The sequence below is a fragment of the Sciurus carolinensis genome, chromosome 14 (assembly GCF_902686445.1).
Source record: "Sciurus carolinensis chromosome 14, mSciCar1.2, whole genome shotgun sequence".
NCBI lineage: Eukaryota > Metazoa > Chordata > Mammalia > Rodentia > Sciuridae > Sciurus > Sciurus carolinensis.
In genome coordinates, this window is record NC_062226.1 from 12,206,515 (window position 1) to 12,226,947 (window position 20,433).

Consider the following 20,433-nt stretch of genomic DNA (forward strand, 5'->3'; position numbering starts at 1 on the left):
CCTCAGAATCCATAATAAACCAAGCTTGAAATTGAGAGTGATACCCAAGTTTCTGTTTCTGACCACATGCTGAATCAGTAACACCAGAAACACTCTAATCCCATCGCTCTCTGAACACGAGTCAGGGGCTTATAATTCACCATCCTTCCTGGACCCAGAAAATGCAACACAGTTTCTTCAAATCTCACTCTCTTGCTCAAAAGCTGTGCTGTCTGCATTCTACTGATGCACATTACTCACAAAACCATAAAATAGACATTCGATGCATGCTTTCCATTTAACCCCATACAACAACGATTCCAAATCATTACAGATATGTTTTAGTCAGCTTTTTCATTACTGTGACTAAAAGGTCTGACAAGAACAATTGTGGAGGAGGAAAGGTTTATTTGGGGGCTCACAGTTTCAGAGGTCTTAGTTCATGGACACTTGGCTCCATTCCTTGAGGCTCAAGGTGAGGCTGAACATCATGGATAAATAGTGTGGTGGACGGAAGTGGCTCATGTAATGATCAGGAAGCAGAGAGGGAGATTCCACTTGCCAGATACAAAATACATGCCCCAAAGTTACACTCTCAATACCACCTCTTCCAACCATAACCTACCTGCCGTCAATTACAACTATGTTAATCCCATCAGGGAATTAACTTGCTGATTGGGATAAGGCTATCATAACCCAGTAATTTATCCTCTAAACCTTCTTGCATTTTCTCACATGTGAGCTTTTGAGAGACACCTCACACCCAAACCATAACAATATGTCTCTACCTCCATTTCTTCTATGCCTGGTAGATAATGAACACCATGTGCTCATTATTAAAGGAGAAGATGTATGAATATTTATGCTACTAATTGGCTCAGTTCAAGTTAGGAATCAACCTGTACATAGAACTGCTATTTGAGTGAAGCAATCTTGTAAGAGATTTAGGCCTCTGGAGTGGTTCTGGGTGCTATGGGTCATGGTTGGCCATATGTTTCCTTGATGATAATGCTCCAGTTGGCCTGCCTGTTTCCTAGAAGCCAAGGGTTAAAAATCTTTCCTTCTCAAACCAGAACTTCATTGCCACCTCCCCCTTTCCCTGCATTAATGGAGATTAAAAAAAATCAATGACTTCCTATGATTTCTCAACTAATTAAGCAGTATGAGGACTCTGGGAAGATGATGGAAGAGAGAGGTCAGTTCCCTGGCTCCTCTGTGGCATGAAACCAATGAAACAGACAAGCAGCTTTTCAGCAAGATGGGTGATTGAACAGAAACTAACTGGAATTTAATATTTGACCCTCAAAACAGATCATTTCAATGAAATAACAAAAAATCCCCAAACCTAAAGAAGGAAATGGAAAGTCAAATACAGGAGACTTACAGGAACCAAATTATAAAAAAATTACAACAGACCCACACCAACACGCATTACTATGAAAATGCCTAACATGGAAAATAAGGATAGAATTTTAAAGACTGCCAGAGAAAAATATCAGATTACTTTTAGAGGGAAACCAATTCAGATCTCAGCTGAATTCTCAATCCCCAAAGCTAGCAGGTCATGGAATAATATATACCAATCTCTAAAGGAAAATGGGTGCCAATTAAGAGTACTGTACCCTACAAATTTTAAACTTCAGATTTGAAGATGAAAGTAAAACCATTCATGATAAACACAAGTTAAAGTAATTCACAACAAGAAAGCCTCCACTACAGAACATTCTCAGCAAAAGATTTCATGAGGATAAAATGAAAAACAAAAGTGAAAACCAGCACAAGGAAGAACTACACTAAAGGAATAGACAATCAAAGGAGAAACAAATTCAAATTAAATACCAGAAATAAACTAAAATGACTGGGAATGCAAATGATATCTCAATAATAACTTTGAACAGAAATGGCCTAAATTAATCAATGAAAAGACATAGAATGGCAGATTGAATTGAAAAACAAGATCCAACAATATGCTTTCTCCAAAAGTCTCACCTCATAGGCAAAGACATCCACAGACTGAAGATGAAAGGATGGGGGAAAAAGATATCACTCACATGAATCTCATAAACAGACAGGGGTTTCTATTCCCATATCAGATTAAGTGGTCTTCAAGTCAAAGTTAATCAGAATGGACAAAGAAGGTCATTTCATACTACTTGCGGGAATTATACAATAAAAGACATAACAATCATAAATATTTATGCCTCAAACAATGGATCATCTACATACATCGAACAAACCCTCCACAATTTCAATATTCAAATAGATCACAACACAATAATACTGGACAACATTAACACAAATTCTCTCTCCAATAGATAGATCCTCCAAACAAAAACCTACCAAAGAAATTATCGAACTAAATAATACAATCAATAATTTAGACTTAACAGACATACATAGAGTATTTCATCCATCAATGATCAAATAAACTTTCTCCTCATCACCACACACATCCTTCTCTAATAGAGACCATATCTTAGGACACAAAGCAACTCTTAGTAACTGCAAAAAAATAGAGACAATACCCTGCATTCCATCAGTTCATAATGGAATAAAATAGAAATCAACAACAAAAAAATAGAAGTTACTCTAACACCTGGAGACTAAATAATATGCTACCGAATGACAAATGGATAGCAGAAGAAATCAGAAAGGAGACAAAAAAAATATTAGAGATAAATAAAAAGAGCAACACACCATATAAAATCTCTGGGACATTGTGAAGGCAGTTCTAATAGAAAAGTTCTTGGCATTGAGCTCATTCATTAAAAGAATAGAAAATAGCCAAATAAATAATCTAACATTACATATCAAAGCCCTAGAAAAAGAAAGACAAATCAACCCAAAAGCAGAAGACAGGAAATAATTAAAATCAGAGCTGAAATCAGTGAAATTGAAACAAAGAAACAATTCAAAAAATTGACAAAATGAAAAGTCAGTTTTTTAAAGAAAGAAATAAAACTGATAAACCCCTAGGCAACCAATGAAGAGAGAGAAAACTCATATTACTAAAATTGGCCAAGAAAAAGGAAATATCACAGCAGACATTACAGAAATACAGACAACAATCAGAAACTATTTTGAAAATTTCTACTCTAATAAAATAGAAAATTTTGAAGACATTGACAAATTTTAGAGACATATGACATACACAAACTGAAGCAGGAGGACACACACAATTTAAACAGATCAATTTCAAGCCATGAAATAGAAGCCACCATCAAAAGCCCAAAAACTAAGAAAAGCCCTGGACTAGACAGTTTCTCAGCCAAGTTTCACAAGACCTTCAAAGAAGAATTAACACCAATATTCCTCAATTTATTTCATGAAATAGAAAATGAGGGAACCCCTCCAAACTCATTCTATGAAGCTAGTATCACCCTGATACTAAAACCAGACAAAGATACATCAAGGAAAGAAAACTGGACCAATATCCCCAATGAACACAGATACGAAAATACTCAATAAAATTCTGCCAAATCACATACAAAAATATTAAAAAGTTAGTTCACCACTATCAAGTGGGGTTCATCCTAAGGATGCAAGTTTGGCTCAACATATGGAAATTAATAAATGTAATTCTTCACAACAATAGACTTAAAGACAAGAATCAGATGGTTATCTCAATGCATTCAGAGGAAGCATTTGACGAGATACAGCACCCCCTTGTGCTCGAAACACTAGGAAAACTAGGGATAGTAGGAACATATCTCAACATTGTAGAAGCTCTCTATGCTAAACCCAAGGCCAACATCATTCTAAATGGAGAAAAGTTGAAAGTATTGCCTCTAAAAAGAGGGATAAGATAAGAATGTCCTCTTTCACCACTTTTACTTAACACCATCCTTGAAACTCTAGCCAGAGCAATTACACAGAAGAAAGAAATTAAAGGGATATAAAGAGGAAAAAAAGAACTCAAACTATCCCTATTTGCCAATGACATGATTTTATATTTAGAAGACCAAATGAAATTCCACCAGAAAACTTCTAGAACTAATAAGTGAATTCAGCAAAGTAGCAGGATATAAAATTAACATCCATAAATCAAATGTATTCCTATACATCAGTGACAAATCTGTTGAAAGAGAAATTTTTAAAACTACCCCATCCACAATAGCCTCAAAAAAAAAAAAAAAAAAAAACTTGGGAATTCATCTAACAAAACAGGTGAAAGACCTCTACAGTGAAAAGTACAGAATACTAAAGAAAGAAATTGAAGAAGATCTTCAAAGATAGAAAGATCTCCCATGCTCTTGGATACGCAGAATTAACATTACAAAGTGGCCATACTACTAAAAGCACTAAATAGATATAATTCAATTCCTATTAAAATTCCAATGACATTCTTCAGAGAAATAGGAAAAACAGTCATGAAATTCATTTTGAAAAATAAGAGATCCAGAATAGCCAAAGCAATCCTTAATGAGAAAAATAAACCAGGAGGCATGACAATACCAGACCTTGAATTATACGACAGAGTTATAGTAACAAAGGTGGCATGGTGTTGGCACCGAGACAGATGCATGGACCAATGGTACAGAATAGAAGACACAGAGACAAACCCACATAAATATGGTTCTCTTATTAGATAAAGTTCTCATAAACACACATTGAAGAAAAGATAGCTTCTTCAACAAATGGTGCTGGGAAAACTGAAAATCCATTTGTAATAAAACAGAATTGAACTCCTACCTCTCACCCTGCACAAATCTCAACTCTAAGTGGATCAAGGACTTAGGCATTAGACCAGAAGCCTGCATCTACTAGAGGTAAAAGTGGCCCAAATCTCTAACATGCTGACTTAGGAACTGATCTCTTCAACAAGACTCCTAAAGCACAAGAAGTAAAATCAAGGATCAACAAATGGGAAGAAATCAAGCTAAAAAGCTTCTTTTCAGCTAAAGAAACAGTCAATGTGAAGAGAGAGACTTCAGAATTGGAGAAAAATCTTTGCCACCCACACTTCAGATAAAGTACTAATCTCCAGGATATAGAAAGAACTCAAAAAACTTAATGCCACAAAACAAATAACCCAATTGATAAATGGACTAAGGAACTGAACAGACACTTCACAGAAGAAGAAATATGAATGGTCAACAAATATATAAAAAAAATCACTAGCTTGTAGAGAAATGCAAATCAAAACCACACTGAGGTTTTTCAAGATGGCGGACTAGAGGGAGACTGCATTTCACGTTGCTCCAGGACGCAGGATTCAAAAGAGGAGATAGTGAGAGGCTTGGGACCAACTCAAAACCGCCGGGTGAGTCTCTCCCATTGGGGAGGCGTCCCGGATGGGGCGGTAGCCCCAGAACGCTGGGAACTTTGTGAAGTAGAGTTGCTCGGCGAGACGCCCCGTCCCCCACAGGAGCGTAAACACAGACAACTGGGATCATCGTAGAGGAGGAGGCTTAGCACAGCGCTTGCACTCGGAGCAACCACTGGGGCTCCGGGTGGCTGCCTGAGGAGGCGAGCTATTTGAACTCGGAACGACCGCTTCTGAACACCAGGGGGTTGCCCGGAGGAAGAGGAGAAGCGCGGCGGGTTGCTTGGTCTAGGAGTGACTGCATCAGAGCCACAGGCGGTTGCCAGAGGAGGAGCTGCGTGGTGAGCTGTTTGAACTCAGAACCACTGCTCCAGAACACCGGTGGCCTGCCTGGAGGAGGAGCGCAGTGGGTCACTTGGTCTCAGAGCCACCACTCCTGAACACCTGGGGGGCTACCCCGAGGAGGAGGAGGAGGAACAGGGCGGGTCACTTGGACTCAGAGTGACTGCCTAGGGCTACGGGCGATGGTGGGAGGAGGAGATGCGAAGTGAGTTGCTTGGACTCCTAGTGACTGCGTCAGAAACCAGGCCGCTCTCCGGAGGAGGAGGTGTGTGGCGGGTCTCTGGGTCTTGGAGCTATTGTACGGGGCTCCAGGTGGCGGCTCAGAGGAGGGGCCGCATAGCCAGGCGATTAGGTGCAGAGCATGGTCCCAGGAGCTAGGTGGCTTCTTGCTGGAAGAGCCGCACAGAGACACGCCTAGGGGCGGAGCGAAGTTTCCAGGACTGCGGGCAGATTCTCTGGGAGAGGCAGCCTAAGGAGACTCGCCTGCGGAGGGTGAGGCTCCCAGGCCCAGGAGGTAGGTCCGGGCCCCTGGGAACGTTGCAGAGGAAGACAGCTCAGCCCAGGCGGTAGTTGTAGATTGAGGGGAACCTCTAGGAGGGGAACTGACCAGCGAGATGTCCCCACTGGGTGAGTCTTCCCTGCTGGGTGAGGTTTTCCCACAGGGCTGTAAAACCAGAGACACAGGCACAAACAGGCCTTGCCTCAGCCTGCAGCATAGTTCCCCATTGGATGACCATTGGTCAACAAGTGGAGGCACCTCTGCCCACTAGTAGGGAATATACGCCACCTGAGGGTCACCACCCCTAGAGACGCAACTTCTTCGTGGAGCTCTGCATTATCAACTTCCTCCAAGACTTCAGGCTACTGAAGGATAAGAGGGGATATACTAGCAATCTTCAGGGACATTATAAGTCGATAGAGGAAATCTGCAATATCTTAATGACCCACTGATTCCTGAATAATATGAGAAAACAAGGGAAGAAAATGCCCCAAACAAATCTAAATGTTACATCAATAAAATCCAACGACAGCATGGCAGAAGAAATGACAGAAAGGGAGTTCAGAATGTACATAATTAAAATGATTAGGGAAGCAAACGATGAGATGAAAGAGCAAATGCAGGCATTGAATGATGAGATGAAAGAGCAAATGCAGGCATTGAATGATAGCACCAATTGACAGTTAACAGAGCAAATTCAGGAAGTAAAAGATCATTTCAATAAAGAGTTAGAGATATTGAAAAGAAACCAAACAGAAATCCTTGAAATGAAGGAAACAATAAACCAAATTAAGAGCTCCATAGAAAGCATAACCAATAGGATAGAACACCTGGAAGACAGAACCTCAGATATTGAAGACAAAATATTTAACCTCGAAAACAAAGTTGAACAAACAGAGAAGATGGTAAGAAATCGTGAACAGAATCTCCAAGAACTATGGGATATCATGAAAAGGCCAAATTTGAGAATTATTGGGATTGAGGAAGGCTTAGAGAAACAAACCAAAGGAATGAACAATCTATTCAATGAAATAATATCAGAAAATTTCCCAAATCTGAAAAATGAAATGGAAAATCAAGTCCAAGAGGCTCATAGGACTCCAAATACACAAAATTACAACAGACCCACACCAAGGCACATTATAATGAAAATACCTAACATACAAAATAAAGACAGAATTTTGAAGGCTGTGAGAGAAAAGAACCAAATTACATTCAGGGGGAAACCAATACGGATATCAGCAGATTTTTCAATCCACACCCTAAAAGCTAGAAGGGCCTAGAACAACATTTTTCAAGCTCTGAAAGAAAATGGATGCCAACCAAGAATCTTATACCCAGCAAAACTTACCTTCAAATTTGATGATGAAATAAAATCATTCCAGGATAAACAAAAGCTAAAAGAATTTACAAAAAGAAAGCCAGCATTACAGAACATTCTCAGCAAAATATTTCATGAGGAAGAGATAAAAAACAAAGAAGCAAATCAGCAAAGGGAGGAATTATCCTAAAGGAACTGTCAAATAAAGGAGGAACCAAGATGTGTCAAAAATTTTAAATATGAACCAAATGACCAGGAATACAAATCATATCTCAATAATAACCCTGAATGTTAATGGTCTGAATTCATCAATCAAAAGACATAGACTGGCAGATTGGATTAAAAAGAAAGATCCAACAATATGTTGCCTGCAAGAGACTCACCTCATAGAAAGAGATATCCATAGACCAAAGGTGAAAGGATGGGGAAAAACATACCATGCACATGGACTCAGCAAAAAAGCTGGAGTAACCATCCTCATTTCAGATAATGTGGACTTCAAGCCAATGTTAGTCAGAAGGGATAAAGAAGGACATTTCATACTGCTTAAGGGAAGCATAAATCAGCAAGATATAACAATCATAAACATCTATGCCCCAAACAGTGGCTCATCCATGTATGTTAAACAAATCCTTCTCAATTTTAGAAACCAAATAGACCATAACACAATAATATTAGGTGATTTTAACATGCCTCTCTCACCACTGGACAGATATTCCAAACAAAAATTAAACAACGAAACCATAGAACTCAATAACACAATCAATAATTTAGACTTAACAGACATTTATAGAATATACCATCCAACCAAGAGTGAATACACTTTCTTCTCAGCAGCACATGGATCCTTCTCTAAAATAGACCATATATTATGCCACAAAGCTAATGTCAGCAAATATAAGAAGATAGAGACACTACCTTGTATTCTATCAGATCATAATGGATTGAAGTTAGAAATAAATGAAAGAGTAAAAAACAGAAACTACTCCAACACCTGGAGATTAAACAATATGCTATTATATGATGAATGGATAACAGAAGATACTAGGAAGGAAATTAAAAAATTCTTAGAGGTAAACGAGAACAAAGAAACATCATATCAAAATCTCTGGGACACTATGAAAGCAGTACTTAGAGGAAGATTTATTTCATGGAGCGCATTTAATAAAAGAAGTAAAACTCAAAAAATAAATGACCTAACACTACAGCTCAAAGCCCTAGAAAAAGAAGAACAGACCAACACCAAAAGTAGTAGAAGACAGGAAATAGTTAAACTCAGAGCTGAAATCAATGAAATTGAAACAAAAGAAACAATACAAAAAATTGACAATATAAATAGTTGGTTCTTCGAAAAAATAAACAAAATTGATAAACCTTTAGCCACACTAACAAAGAGAAGATGAGAGAAAACCCAAATCACTAAAATTCAGAATGAACAAGAAAATATCACAACAGACACGACGGAAATACAAAACATAATTAGAAGCTATTTTGAAAACCTATACTCCAACAAAATAGAAAATTTCGAAGACATCAACAGGTTTCTAGAGACATATGAATTGCTTAAACTGAACGAGGAGGACATACACAATTTAAATAGACCAATTTCAAGTAATGAAATAGAAGAAGTCATCAGAAGCCTACCAACAAAGAAAAGTCCAGGACCAGATGGGTTCTCAGGCGAGTTCTACAAAACCTTTAAAGAAGAGTTCATTCCAATACTTCTCAAAGTATTCCATAAAATAGAAGAGGAGGGAACCCTCCCAAACTCATTCTATGAAGCCAATATTACCCTGATACCTAAACCAGACAGAGACACATCGAGAAAAGAAAATTTCAGACCAATATCCTTAATGAACATCGACTCAAAAATTCTAAACAAAATTTTAGCAAATCGCATACAAATATATATTAAAAAGATAGTGCACCATGATCAAATGGGTTTCATCCCAGGGATGCAAGGTTGGTTCAACATCAGGAAATCAATAAATGTCATTCACCATATCAATAGACTTAAAGTCAAGAATCACATGATTATTTCGATAGATGCAGAAAAAGCATTTGATAAAATACAGCACCCCTTCATGCTCAAAACACTAGAAAAAATAGGGATAGTGGGAACATTCCTTAACATTGGAAAGGCCATCTACGCTAAGCCCATGGCTAATATCATTCTAAATGGTGAAAAACTGAAAGCATTCCCTCTAAAAACTGGAACAAGGCAGGGATGCCCTCTTTCACCACTTCTATTCAATATCGTCCTTGAAACTCTAGCCAGAGCAATTAGACAGACCAAAGAAATTAAAGGGATACGAATAGGAAAGAAGAACTCAAACTTTCCCTATTTGCTGATGATATGATTGTATACTTAGAGGAACCAGGAAATTCCACAAGAAAACTTTTAGATCTCATAAGTGAATTCAGTAAAGTAGCGGGATATAAGATCAATGCACATAAATCTAAGGCATTTTTATACATAAGCGATGAATCTGCAGAAAGAGAAATTAGGAAAACTACCCCATTCACAATAGCTTCGAAAAAAATAAAATACTTGGGAATCAATCTCACAAAAGAGGTGAAAGACCTCTACAATGAGAACTACAGAACACTAAAGAAAGAAATTCAAGAAAACCTTAGAAGATGGAAAGATCTCCCATGTTCTTGGATAGGAAGAATTAATATTGTCAAAATGGCCATACTACCAAAAGTGCTATACAGATTCAATGCAATTCCAATGAAAATCCCAATGATGTACCTTACAGAAATAGAGTAAGAAATTATGAAATTCATCTGGAAGACTAAAAAACCCAGAATAACTAAAGCAATCCTTGGCAGAAAGAGTGAAGCAGGGGTATCGCAATACCAGATCTTCAACTCTACTACAAAGCAAGAGTAACAAAAATGGCATGGTATTGGTACTAAAATAGAAAGGTGGATCAATGGTACAGAATAGAGGACACAGACACAAACCCAAGTAAATACAATTTTCTCATACTAGACAAAGGTGCCAAAAATATGCAATGGAGAAAAGATAGCCTCTTCAACAAATGGTGCTGGGAGAATTGGAAATCCATATGCAACAGAATGAAACTAAACCCATATCTCTCACCAAGCACGAAACTAAACTCAAAATGGATTAAGGATCTCGGAATCAGACCAGAGACCTTGCATCTTATAGAAGAAAAAGTAGGTCCAGAGCTTCAACATGTCGGCTTAGGACCAGACTTCCTCAACAGGACTCCCATAGCACAAGAAATAAAAGCAAGAATTAATAACTGGGATAGATTCAAACTAAAAAGCTTTCTCTCAGCAAAGGCAACTATCAGCAATGCGAAGAAAGAACCTACAGAGTGGGAGAAAATCTTTGCCAATCATACTTCAGATAGAGCATTAATCTCCAGAATCTATAAAGAACTCAAAAAACTCTACACCAAGAATGCAAATAATCCAATCGACAAATGGGCTAAGGAAATGAATAGACACTTCACAGAAGAAGATGTACAAGCAATCAACAAACATAAGGAAAAATGTTCAACATCTCTAGTAATAAGAGAAATGCAAATCAAAACCATCCTAAGATTCCATCTCACCCCAATTAGAATGGCGATTATCAAGAATACAAGCAACAACAGGTGTTGGCGAGGATGTGGGGAGAAAGGTACACTCATACATTGCTGGTGGGGCTGCAAATTAGTGCAGCCACTCTGGAAAGCAGTATGGAGACTCCTTAGAAAACTTGGAATGGAACCACCATTTGACCCAGCTATCCCACTCCTTGGCCTATACCCAAAGAACTTAAAATCAGCATATTACCGAGATACAGCCACATCAATGTTCATAGCTGCTCAGTTCACAATAGCCAGATTGTGGAATCAACCTAGATGTCCTTCAATTGATGAATGGATAAAGAAAATGTGGTTTATATATACAATGGAATATTACTCAGCCATAAAGAATGATAAAATTATGGCATTTGCAGGAAAATGGATGAAACTGGAGAATATCATGCTAAGTGAGATAAGCCAATCTCATAAAACCAAGGGAAGAATGATCTCGCTAATAAGTGGATGATGACACATAATGGGGGGTGGGAGGGGTTAGTGTTGGGGTTGGAGTTGGGTTTAGGGAGGGGGGCAGGAATGGAGGAAGGAAGGACTGTATAGAGGGAGGGGAGGTTAGGGAGGGGTGGGGGAGAAGGGGAAAAAATGGCAGAATGAATCAAACAACATTACCCTATGTAAATTTATGATTACACAAATGGTATGCCTTTACGCCATGTACAAACAGAGAAACAAGATGTATCCTATTTGTTTACAATAAAAAAATGTTTATATATGTAAATATAAAAAAAAAAAACCACACTGAGATTTCATCTCACTTCAGTCAGAATGTCAATTATCAAGAGTACAAGTAACAATGAGTGTTGGCGAGGATGTGGGGAAAAAGGTACTCTCATACATTGCTGGTGGGGCTGCAAATTGGTGCAACCACTCTGGAAAGCAGAATGGAGATTCCTCAGAAACCTTGGGATGGAACCACCATTTGACCCAGTTATCCCACTACTCAGTTTATACCCAAAGGACTTAAAATAACATACTACTGTGATGTTGTCACATCAATGTTTATAGCAGCTCAACTCACAATGGAACCAAACGACATACCCTTCAACAGATTAACAGATAAAGAAAATATTGTGTACATATACACAATGGAATATTATTCAGTCATAAAGAAGAATGAAATTATGGCATCTGCAGGTAAATGGATGGAACTGGAAAATATCATGCTAAATGAAATAAGCCAATCCCAAATAAAACAAAAGCCAATTGTTCTCTCTGATATGTAGATGCTAACTCACAATAAGAGGGGAGGGGTGTTGGTAGGAAAGAGTGAAAGTACTTTTGATTTGTCAAAGGGTAATTAAGGGAAGGGAGGGGTAAGAGGAATGGGAAAATAGTAGAATGAATCAGACATTACTATCTTATGTACATATACGATTACACAGCCAGTGTAATTATACTTCATGTACAACCAGAAGAATGAGAACTTATACTCCATATATGTATAATCTGTCAAAATACATTCTACTATCATGTATCACTAATAAGAACAAATAATTTTTTTAAAATTATTCAACAAGCACAAGGCCCTGGGTTCAATCCCCAGCACCAGAAAAAAAATTTTTTTAATTAAGCAATCTGAGAAAAAGTATCTCTTTCAATTAACAACTGACATTAGTACTTCCCCAGATACTGGGTACCTAGAGGACCTTCATCTGTATCATCTTCCACATCAAGTTTATTCCATCTTTGTCCTTCCTATTCATGTCTTTACCTCATAACATTTTATCATTTAATAGTAAACTACACTCATATAGACATACAGAAAATATTGAAATAGTAACACAAAATTCAGGCTACCCATTTCCTTCTGAGAGGAAAGAAGCCTGTGGGTAACTCAAAGGTAGACTCAAATGATGTTTTATTTGGAATAAATATTTGTTAATGGACATACAAACATAGGACTAAGCATACAGTAAGGGCACAATTTGATGAATAATCCCAGAGGAAATACGCCCATGTAGCCATCACTCAGATAAAGAAATAATCCTTCTTATTGCCCCTTTCAGTTCCTTCATTTAAGTGTTAACCTTATGAAAATTTTATTCTAATTAAACCAAGTATCTCTTTTGAAAATTCTTAACTTTTCACCTTGGTGTCAGTACCTTGAGCAAGAACCTAAAACTTAGATAGAATGCAGTATTACTGAATCCTCTCTAATCTTGGAACTAAAATTATTTCTCTTCTTAAAGGAAAAAACACATTTCTGATATAATATCATCCTTCAGAAGTAGGAGGTTCACATATTTTTACATCATAACAAGTCATTCTTATCTCTTCAGATTGATGAGACAGCATGTTTACAAGTATCACTCATACACTTGATGAAGATGAGGGTTAATCTGAATTTATCTGTCACTCAAGTTTTATACTGACCTTATAACCTGTGCAGTGTTATCATTGTTCTCGGAAAATGTGAATAACCCTAAATCTGAAAACGCTGAACAGTAAGACTTCCAGGAAAGACATTTGCTTGTGTGCTATAGGGTCCATTCCCTTACCAAATATCACTGCACAATTTACTTTCAGAGCCCTTTCCCCTTAGCAGGAGCAATCTGCAAACACACGAGGAGGTCATGAGAATAGTGTAATGACTTCCAGCTGTACTCCATTCAGCATGGCTTGGAAGGTTCTCACCCTGCATCCTCCAAATCAGTGATTGTCAAAGCAGGCACTTTTATCTGAGTCCCTACAAATGATTCTGGGGCGCAAAAAGCAATGTGGAAACACATGAATTTTCCCCACTGCTTTCTTTGGGCTTAGTCTCGATATTGAATGTAATTTTTAATTTAAAAACAGTTTAATAGGAGAGCATGATGTTTCCAGTAATTAAGAGTCAGGTAATAAATTTGAAGATCATGGTTTAAAGTTAAATATCTTTACCATTCATCACCTAAAAGATATATCTCCCAGTCTTCTCTTAGTCTCCCAGCTATACATTCAGACATTCATAATAACAAACTGTGACCTCTAAAGAATGGAGGAACTTATGTGATAACCAAAGTCTCTTGCTTTTGACCCCATTTGGACCCCACTGTTATCAAGAATACAAAGTGTCTGGGGATGTAGCTCAGTGGTAAAGCACTTGCCTAGCACACATGTGGCTCTGGGTTCAATCCCCAGCTCTCCCCTCCAAAGAAAACAACACCAGAAACACTCTAACACCTCACTCTCCGTACAAAAGAGTACATGTGGATATATTTTTTAAATCGTGCTATATAGCTACATGCAACACAAGGTACAGATTCTAATGAATTAGTGAATTCATTTGGTAAATTGTATCAAGGCATAAAGCTTTAACTTCATTCCAGTGAGGTACCTGGCACACCTAGTAAGATCACCCAGAAGTGACCACTAATCTTTTATTTTAATGGTGTGTTCGTACAGTTCTATAGGAGACTGCATTGCTAGCACTGGAGCTGGAATTTCCGCTGGAGCTATCTCTGCCACCATAACTAGTGCGAGCCTGGGGCTGTGATGGCTCTAGTTTGAAACTGGTGCTACCTCCAGTTGCATCTGCAATACTGGATCCTGATCTAGCTAGAGAGCTGGTGGTAGAACTGATACTACAGACCCCACCAATTCTGTAGTTGACTCTACCTCTGGTGCTGACGCTGGCACTAGAACTGGACCTGACTTTACTCCTGAACTGGTCATATAGCAATCACTTCAGCATTGCACTGCATTGTAGAGAACCCCCAGTCACGAATCCCAACTCCAGAAAGCCTTCTAAGACAACTGTGCACCCAAATGAACGGTCTTAGGCAATTTCCTCATAGTGCAGCCTGGCCCATCTTCTTACATTTTCACATGCATACACCCGGTTCTCCTAAGCCTCTGGCTCTGCCTTAGTGGGCTCCAGGTGCTACTGCTCATTCAGGAGATGGTGGACATGGCGCCTGACTGCAGCCTTCATGGAGAGATGTGCCACATTCCTGTCATCTCTTCCTTCCTGGGGTATCAATTGCAGCGTTAGTGTCATGATCTCAACTTCATGCATCACCTAACCACCGTGGTAACAGCTTGCATTGTTATAGTACAGTTGCTAGAGTGCAGCGAATACTGATCCATTATTATTAATGCAAGTCCATAATCCACATTGCAGTTTATGATTTGTGTTGTACAGAGGTAAATTCTTTGGGTGTGTTTGGGTTTTTTATTTGTTTGTAAAAATAGATACTGATGTATGAAAGTTACAACACCATACAGAATAACATTTCTGCCCTAAAAGTTCCTTTTGCTCTATTAAACATCCTTCCCTCTCCCACACCCAAAACCCTTAGCAACCACTGATTATATCATTATCTCCTTATTTTTGCACTTTTGAGGATGTCATATAGTTGGAATCATATAGTCTGTAGCCTTCTCAGACTGGCTTCTTAGTGCAACTCTTTTATGTAAGAGTTTAGCAGTGATAGTTAAATTGGACCTACATACCCCAAAATCCAGCAATAGTTCTTATGAATATATGGTTTACAGAACCTCTTGTATATACATACACGATGCAAGTACAAAAATATATCTACCTCCATTGTTTGTATTAGCAAAATGCTAAATGAAAAAATGTACACTACTAATAGACTAGATAAAAGTGCTGTAGTGTTACAGAAGAATATAAAAATGTATAGATACATTTCAGAAAGACACTAGTAGACAACACAAGCAAAATGTAACAGAATAAATATAGTCATTTCATTTATATGCAATATTCAACAGTCAATATTGAAAGATCAAAATAGAAGTGACATATGCATTTATGGACTTGTCAAATGACCCCACTATTATGCATAATGATAATGCATTAAAAATATTTAATAAGACAAATGAAAAGTAAAGGGTTATTTAAAATAGCAAAGATGCTGGGTGTCTCCAAGAGAAAGAAGAAACAATTGAGAAGGCCTATAGAAACTTCAAATTGCTAATTTTCCACTTTTTAAGCCTAGACATTGTTAAACTAATATTTTTTCTTGGTACCAGGAATTCAACTCAGGGGTACTAGACCACTGAGCCAGCCTTATTTAGTATTTTATTTAGAGACAGTGTTTCACCAAGTTTCTTAGCGCCTCACTTTTGCTGAGGCTGGATTTGAATTCAGAATCCTCCTGTCTTGGCCTCCAGAGCTGCTGGGATTACTGGTGTGTGCCACCATGCCCAGCTCAAAAGAATGTTTCTTTTAATATTATCATTTAAAACGCATCCAAGTCACATATATATGTACACACATATGTATACATACATTCTATGCAATGTTATGTATCCACATATAGATTTAAACTATATATATTTATATGATATATCATGTCATATATTGTTGTCATGTAATTTTGATATTTTTGTAAAGATGAAAATACAGTTTTTAGCAAAATGGGAGAAATATACCTGAGGTTTGAAAAGTATCTTTAGAAACTACAAGATTCCAAGTAAATATTTTTGTACCATTTGGACCTACATAACCATTCTGTTTGGATCATTGCCTGGTCCTTTAAGAAAGTCATCTATTTTGTTACCAGGCCCAATCATTAAAAGGGGGCATATGGAGAATGTGTGTGGCTGTGTGTGTATGTGTGTGTGTGTGTGTGTGTGTGTGTGTGTATGTAAATACATATATACATACACACTGATATAAATGAACACCCTAAGAAAGTGAAAAATATAGGAAAAGACAGTAATGCAGGCATGTTCATAAAAACCATTAGTAAAATCTTAATATCAAAGTAATCAAACAGAAAAAAAATGCAAGCTAAAATACAGACAAAAAAAAAAAAAGAGTGCCACATCAAGACTCATGTGAAACAACAATTCCGAGAGCACATGAAAGTAATGTGGGATTGAGAACATCTCATAGTAAGGCCATTTCCATCATCCTGAAAATGCTGCTCTCCTGAGGATGTTTCCCAGAGCTCCTTTCATATCCCGATTCCTCAGACTGTAGATGAAGGGATTCAGCATGGGGGTGACCACAGTGTACAACACAGACACAACGACATCCTTGTCTGTACTGCTATCAGATGAGGGGACAAAGTAGAGTCCAATAATTGCTCCATAGTACAGGGAAACCACAGAGAGGTGGGAGCCACATGTGGACAAGGCTTTGCAGATCCCCTCGATGGAGGGTCCTCTCAGTACACTGACCCCAATGTGGCCATAAGAGACCAGAATGCACATGAATGGCAGGGTAATGGCCACCACTCCTACAGTGAGAATGACCAGCTTATTGATGGTGGTGTCTGAGCTGGACAGCTTAAGTAAGGCAGAGAGGTCACAGAAGAAGTGGTGGAGAGTGTTGCCTCTAAGGAAAGAGAGCTGGGCTAGGAGGAGGGTGTGCACAAGGGCAATGGCAGAGGACAAGACCCAGGACACCACCACTAGCAGGAAACAGAGGCTCTGTCTCATCATTGTGGTATAGTGCAAGGGGTGACAGATGGCCACATACCTGTCATAGGCCATGGAGGTCAGAAGGAAGCTGTCAAGAGCCCCAAGCATTAAGAAAAAATATGCCTGGGAAATGCACCCAGCATATGAGATGGACTGAGTCTGCGTCAGCATGTTCATGAGCATCTTTGGAGCTGTGACTGAGGAGAAGGAGATGTCAGTGAGGGCCAAGTGGCTGAGGAAGAAGTACATGGGGGTGTGGAGGCGAGAGTCCAGCCTGATGAGCAGGATGATGAGCAGGTTCCCCAGCACTGTGGTCAGGTACATAGCCAGGAACAGGGCACAGTACATGCCTTGCTCCTCTGGCTGGATGGGCAGCCCCAGGAGGAGGAACTCAGACACAGTGCTCTGGTTATCTTTCCCCATGCTCTTCTTGTTATCTATTTCAGGAGACAAAAACGGGATGGAAAAGTGTAAGAATGAGAGGTCACTGGAATATTATACAACAAAACCATGGTTTTGGCCTAGTCATTATGTGCATTTTAAGTGGAATACCTCAATCTTTTTGCCACACTAATGTTCTATTTATTATCTGAACAAAGAATATTATTTTTCCACCTAGAATCCAACAGTGTCTTTTGGAGAAATCATGAAATATCATCTAAATGATCATCAGATGAGACCAGGAACCAGTTTGAGAAATCCAGGATTTATGATGAAAATCTGAGAACAGAGAATTAGTTTGTATGTTCACAACTTTGACAGACTGTCCTATTACATGAGACCACAGTTTGAGGAAGCAATTTCTCTCATGTTCTTCAAAGTGAATTGTGGATATAAAAGTCTGCCATATGAAGATCAAAATATGAGCACTGTAGTTAGGTGTTTAGTGGGGACAGGTGCAGGTTATGGAAGAGACAAATTTAAAAGCATGATCACGGTGGGAAGGATGTGGAGAACTTCCTCACATGATAGAAAGTTTCTATGCTATTCTCAAAACAAGGTAGACCCAAGAAAAAGCTTGAGTAAACATGTGACTGAAAGTTTAAGTAACTTCCGGTCTACTGGTGGAGGAGCACACTTTGGCAAGGCAAGAGAGTCAGCAGGAATCTGAATAGGAGTTAAGGCAGTAGTTTAGATACAAAATAACACCTGTTACACCTGGATTATGGCAGAGGAGTTGATTAAAATTACAGAGATATGCTATAAAATTTGGAATAATTTCCAAAAAGACTTAATGCAGATAAAGATAAACAAAAGAAGGAATGGTTTTCTCATATCTTCTTAAAAATAGATATAGACTACAGTTGAGTAAATAATTCAACACGGAGATATGGTTTTCCCTATCCTCTCAAAATTCAGGAAGATACTTAATATGAATTAATATGAATTTCATTTAATATGAATTTCGTTACATGGTGGTGTTTGTCATAGTGTAGGGTGAGTGTGGCAAAATCTAGACTCAATAGCATATGCTAGATGCAAACATACACACAAACATGATCAAATTATTTAATATAAATTCTACTTCAGCCCTGACAAGGTTCCTTACATGATAAGAACAGGTACCTTCAGTGATAGGCCATGAGAAGGTTCTCCCATTTCTCACGAGCATGTTCAAAATATGGTGAAAGAGGTGGTTAAACTATACAGGTCTCAGTGTTCCACTGTGATAGGCAGAAGACTCACAAGTTCACAACAATTCAAGATGCATATATGGTTACATTTTTGTTCACAGATCCTAAGAAATCAGAGTGAGGTCTAAGTTAACAAACCATGGAGATGACCTATGGGTCAATCATGTTAACCACAAGTCAATTAGAGACAAACAGAATATAATTGCTTCATTGCCTTTGGCTCCCTTCAGGGAAGAACTACTTGTTGAAGCAGGCCTAAGAGAATTCACCCTTGGAGGAATCAAGCTAATAACCATTAGAACATGGTGATCCACAAAGTTGCCTGCCTTCTGTTTACGTTGCAAAATGTGCCTCAGAATCCATAATAAACCAAGCTTGAAATTGAGAGTGATACCCAGGTTTCTGCTTCTGACCACATGCTAAATCAGTAACACCAGAAACACTCTAATCCCATCACTGTCTGAACACAAGTCAGGAACTTATAACTCACCATCATTCCTGGACCCAAGAAATGCAACACAGTTTCTTTAAATCACACTCTCTTGCTCAAAAGCTGTGCTGTCTGCATTATGCTGATGCACATTACTCACAAAACCATAAAATAGTCATTCAATGTATGCTTTCCATTTAACCCCTTACAACAATGATTCCAAATCCATTACAGATATGTTTTAGCCAGCTGTGACTAAAAGGTCTGAAAAGAACAACTGTGGAGGAGGAAAGGTTTATTTGGGGGTTCACAGTTTCAGAGGTCTTAGTTCATGGACAGTTGGCTCCATTCCTTGAGGCTCAAGGTGAGGCTGAACATTATGGCTAAAGAGTGTGGTGGACGGAAGTGGCTCATGTAATGATCAGGAAGCAGAGAGAAAGATTCCACTTGCCAGATACAAAATACATGCCCCAGAAATACACTCTCAATACCACCTCTTCCAACCATAACCTACCTGCCGTCAATTACAACTATGTTAATCCCACCAGGGAATTAATTCACTGACTGGGGTAAGGCTATCATAACCCAGTAATTTATCCTCTAAACCTTCTTGCATTTTCTCACATGCAAGCCTTGAGAGACACCTCACTCCCAAACCATAACAATATATCTCTACCTCCATTTCTTCTATGCCTGGTAGATAATGAACACCATGTTCTCATTATTAAAGGAGAAGATGTATGAATATTTATGCTACTAATTGGCTCAATTCAAGTTAGGAATCAATCTGTAAATAAAACTGCTATTTGAGTGAAGAAATCTTGTAAGAGATTTAGGCCTCTGGAGTGGTTCTGGGTCCTATGGGTCATGGTTGACTATCCATTTCCTTGATGATAATGCTCCAGTTGACCTGTCTGATTCCTAGAAGCCAAGGGTTCACAATCTTTCCTTCTCAAACCAGAACTTC

The 20,433-nt window shown here is 38.4% G+C and overlaps 1 protein-coding gene across 1 annotated transcript; it reads right to left on the minus strand.

Annotated features, from left to right (window-relative positions):
- Window positions 1-16,886: 16,886 nt before the first annotated feature.
- Window positions 16,887-18,871, minus strand: LOC124964830 (olfactory receptor 50-like). Its single transcript, XM_047525496.1, has 2 exons — window positions 18,862-18,871; window positions 16,887-17,815 (listed from the first exon to the last, which is right to left on the minus strand). The coding sequence occupies exons 1-2, from the start codon at window positions 18,869-18,871 to the stop codon at window positions 16,887-16,889; spliced, it is 939 nt and encodes a 312-aa protein (XP_047381452.1).
- Between the last annotated feature and the right edge of the window lie 1,562 nt (window positions 18,872-20,433).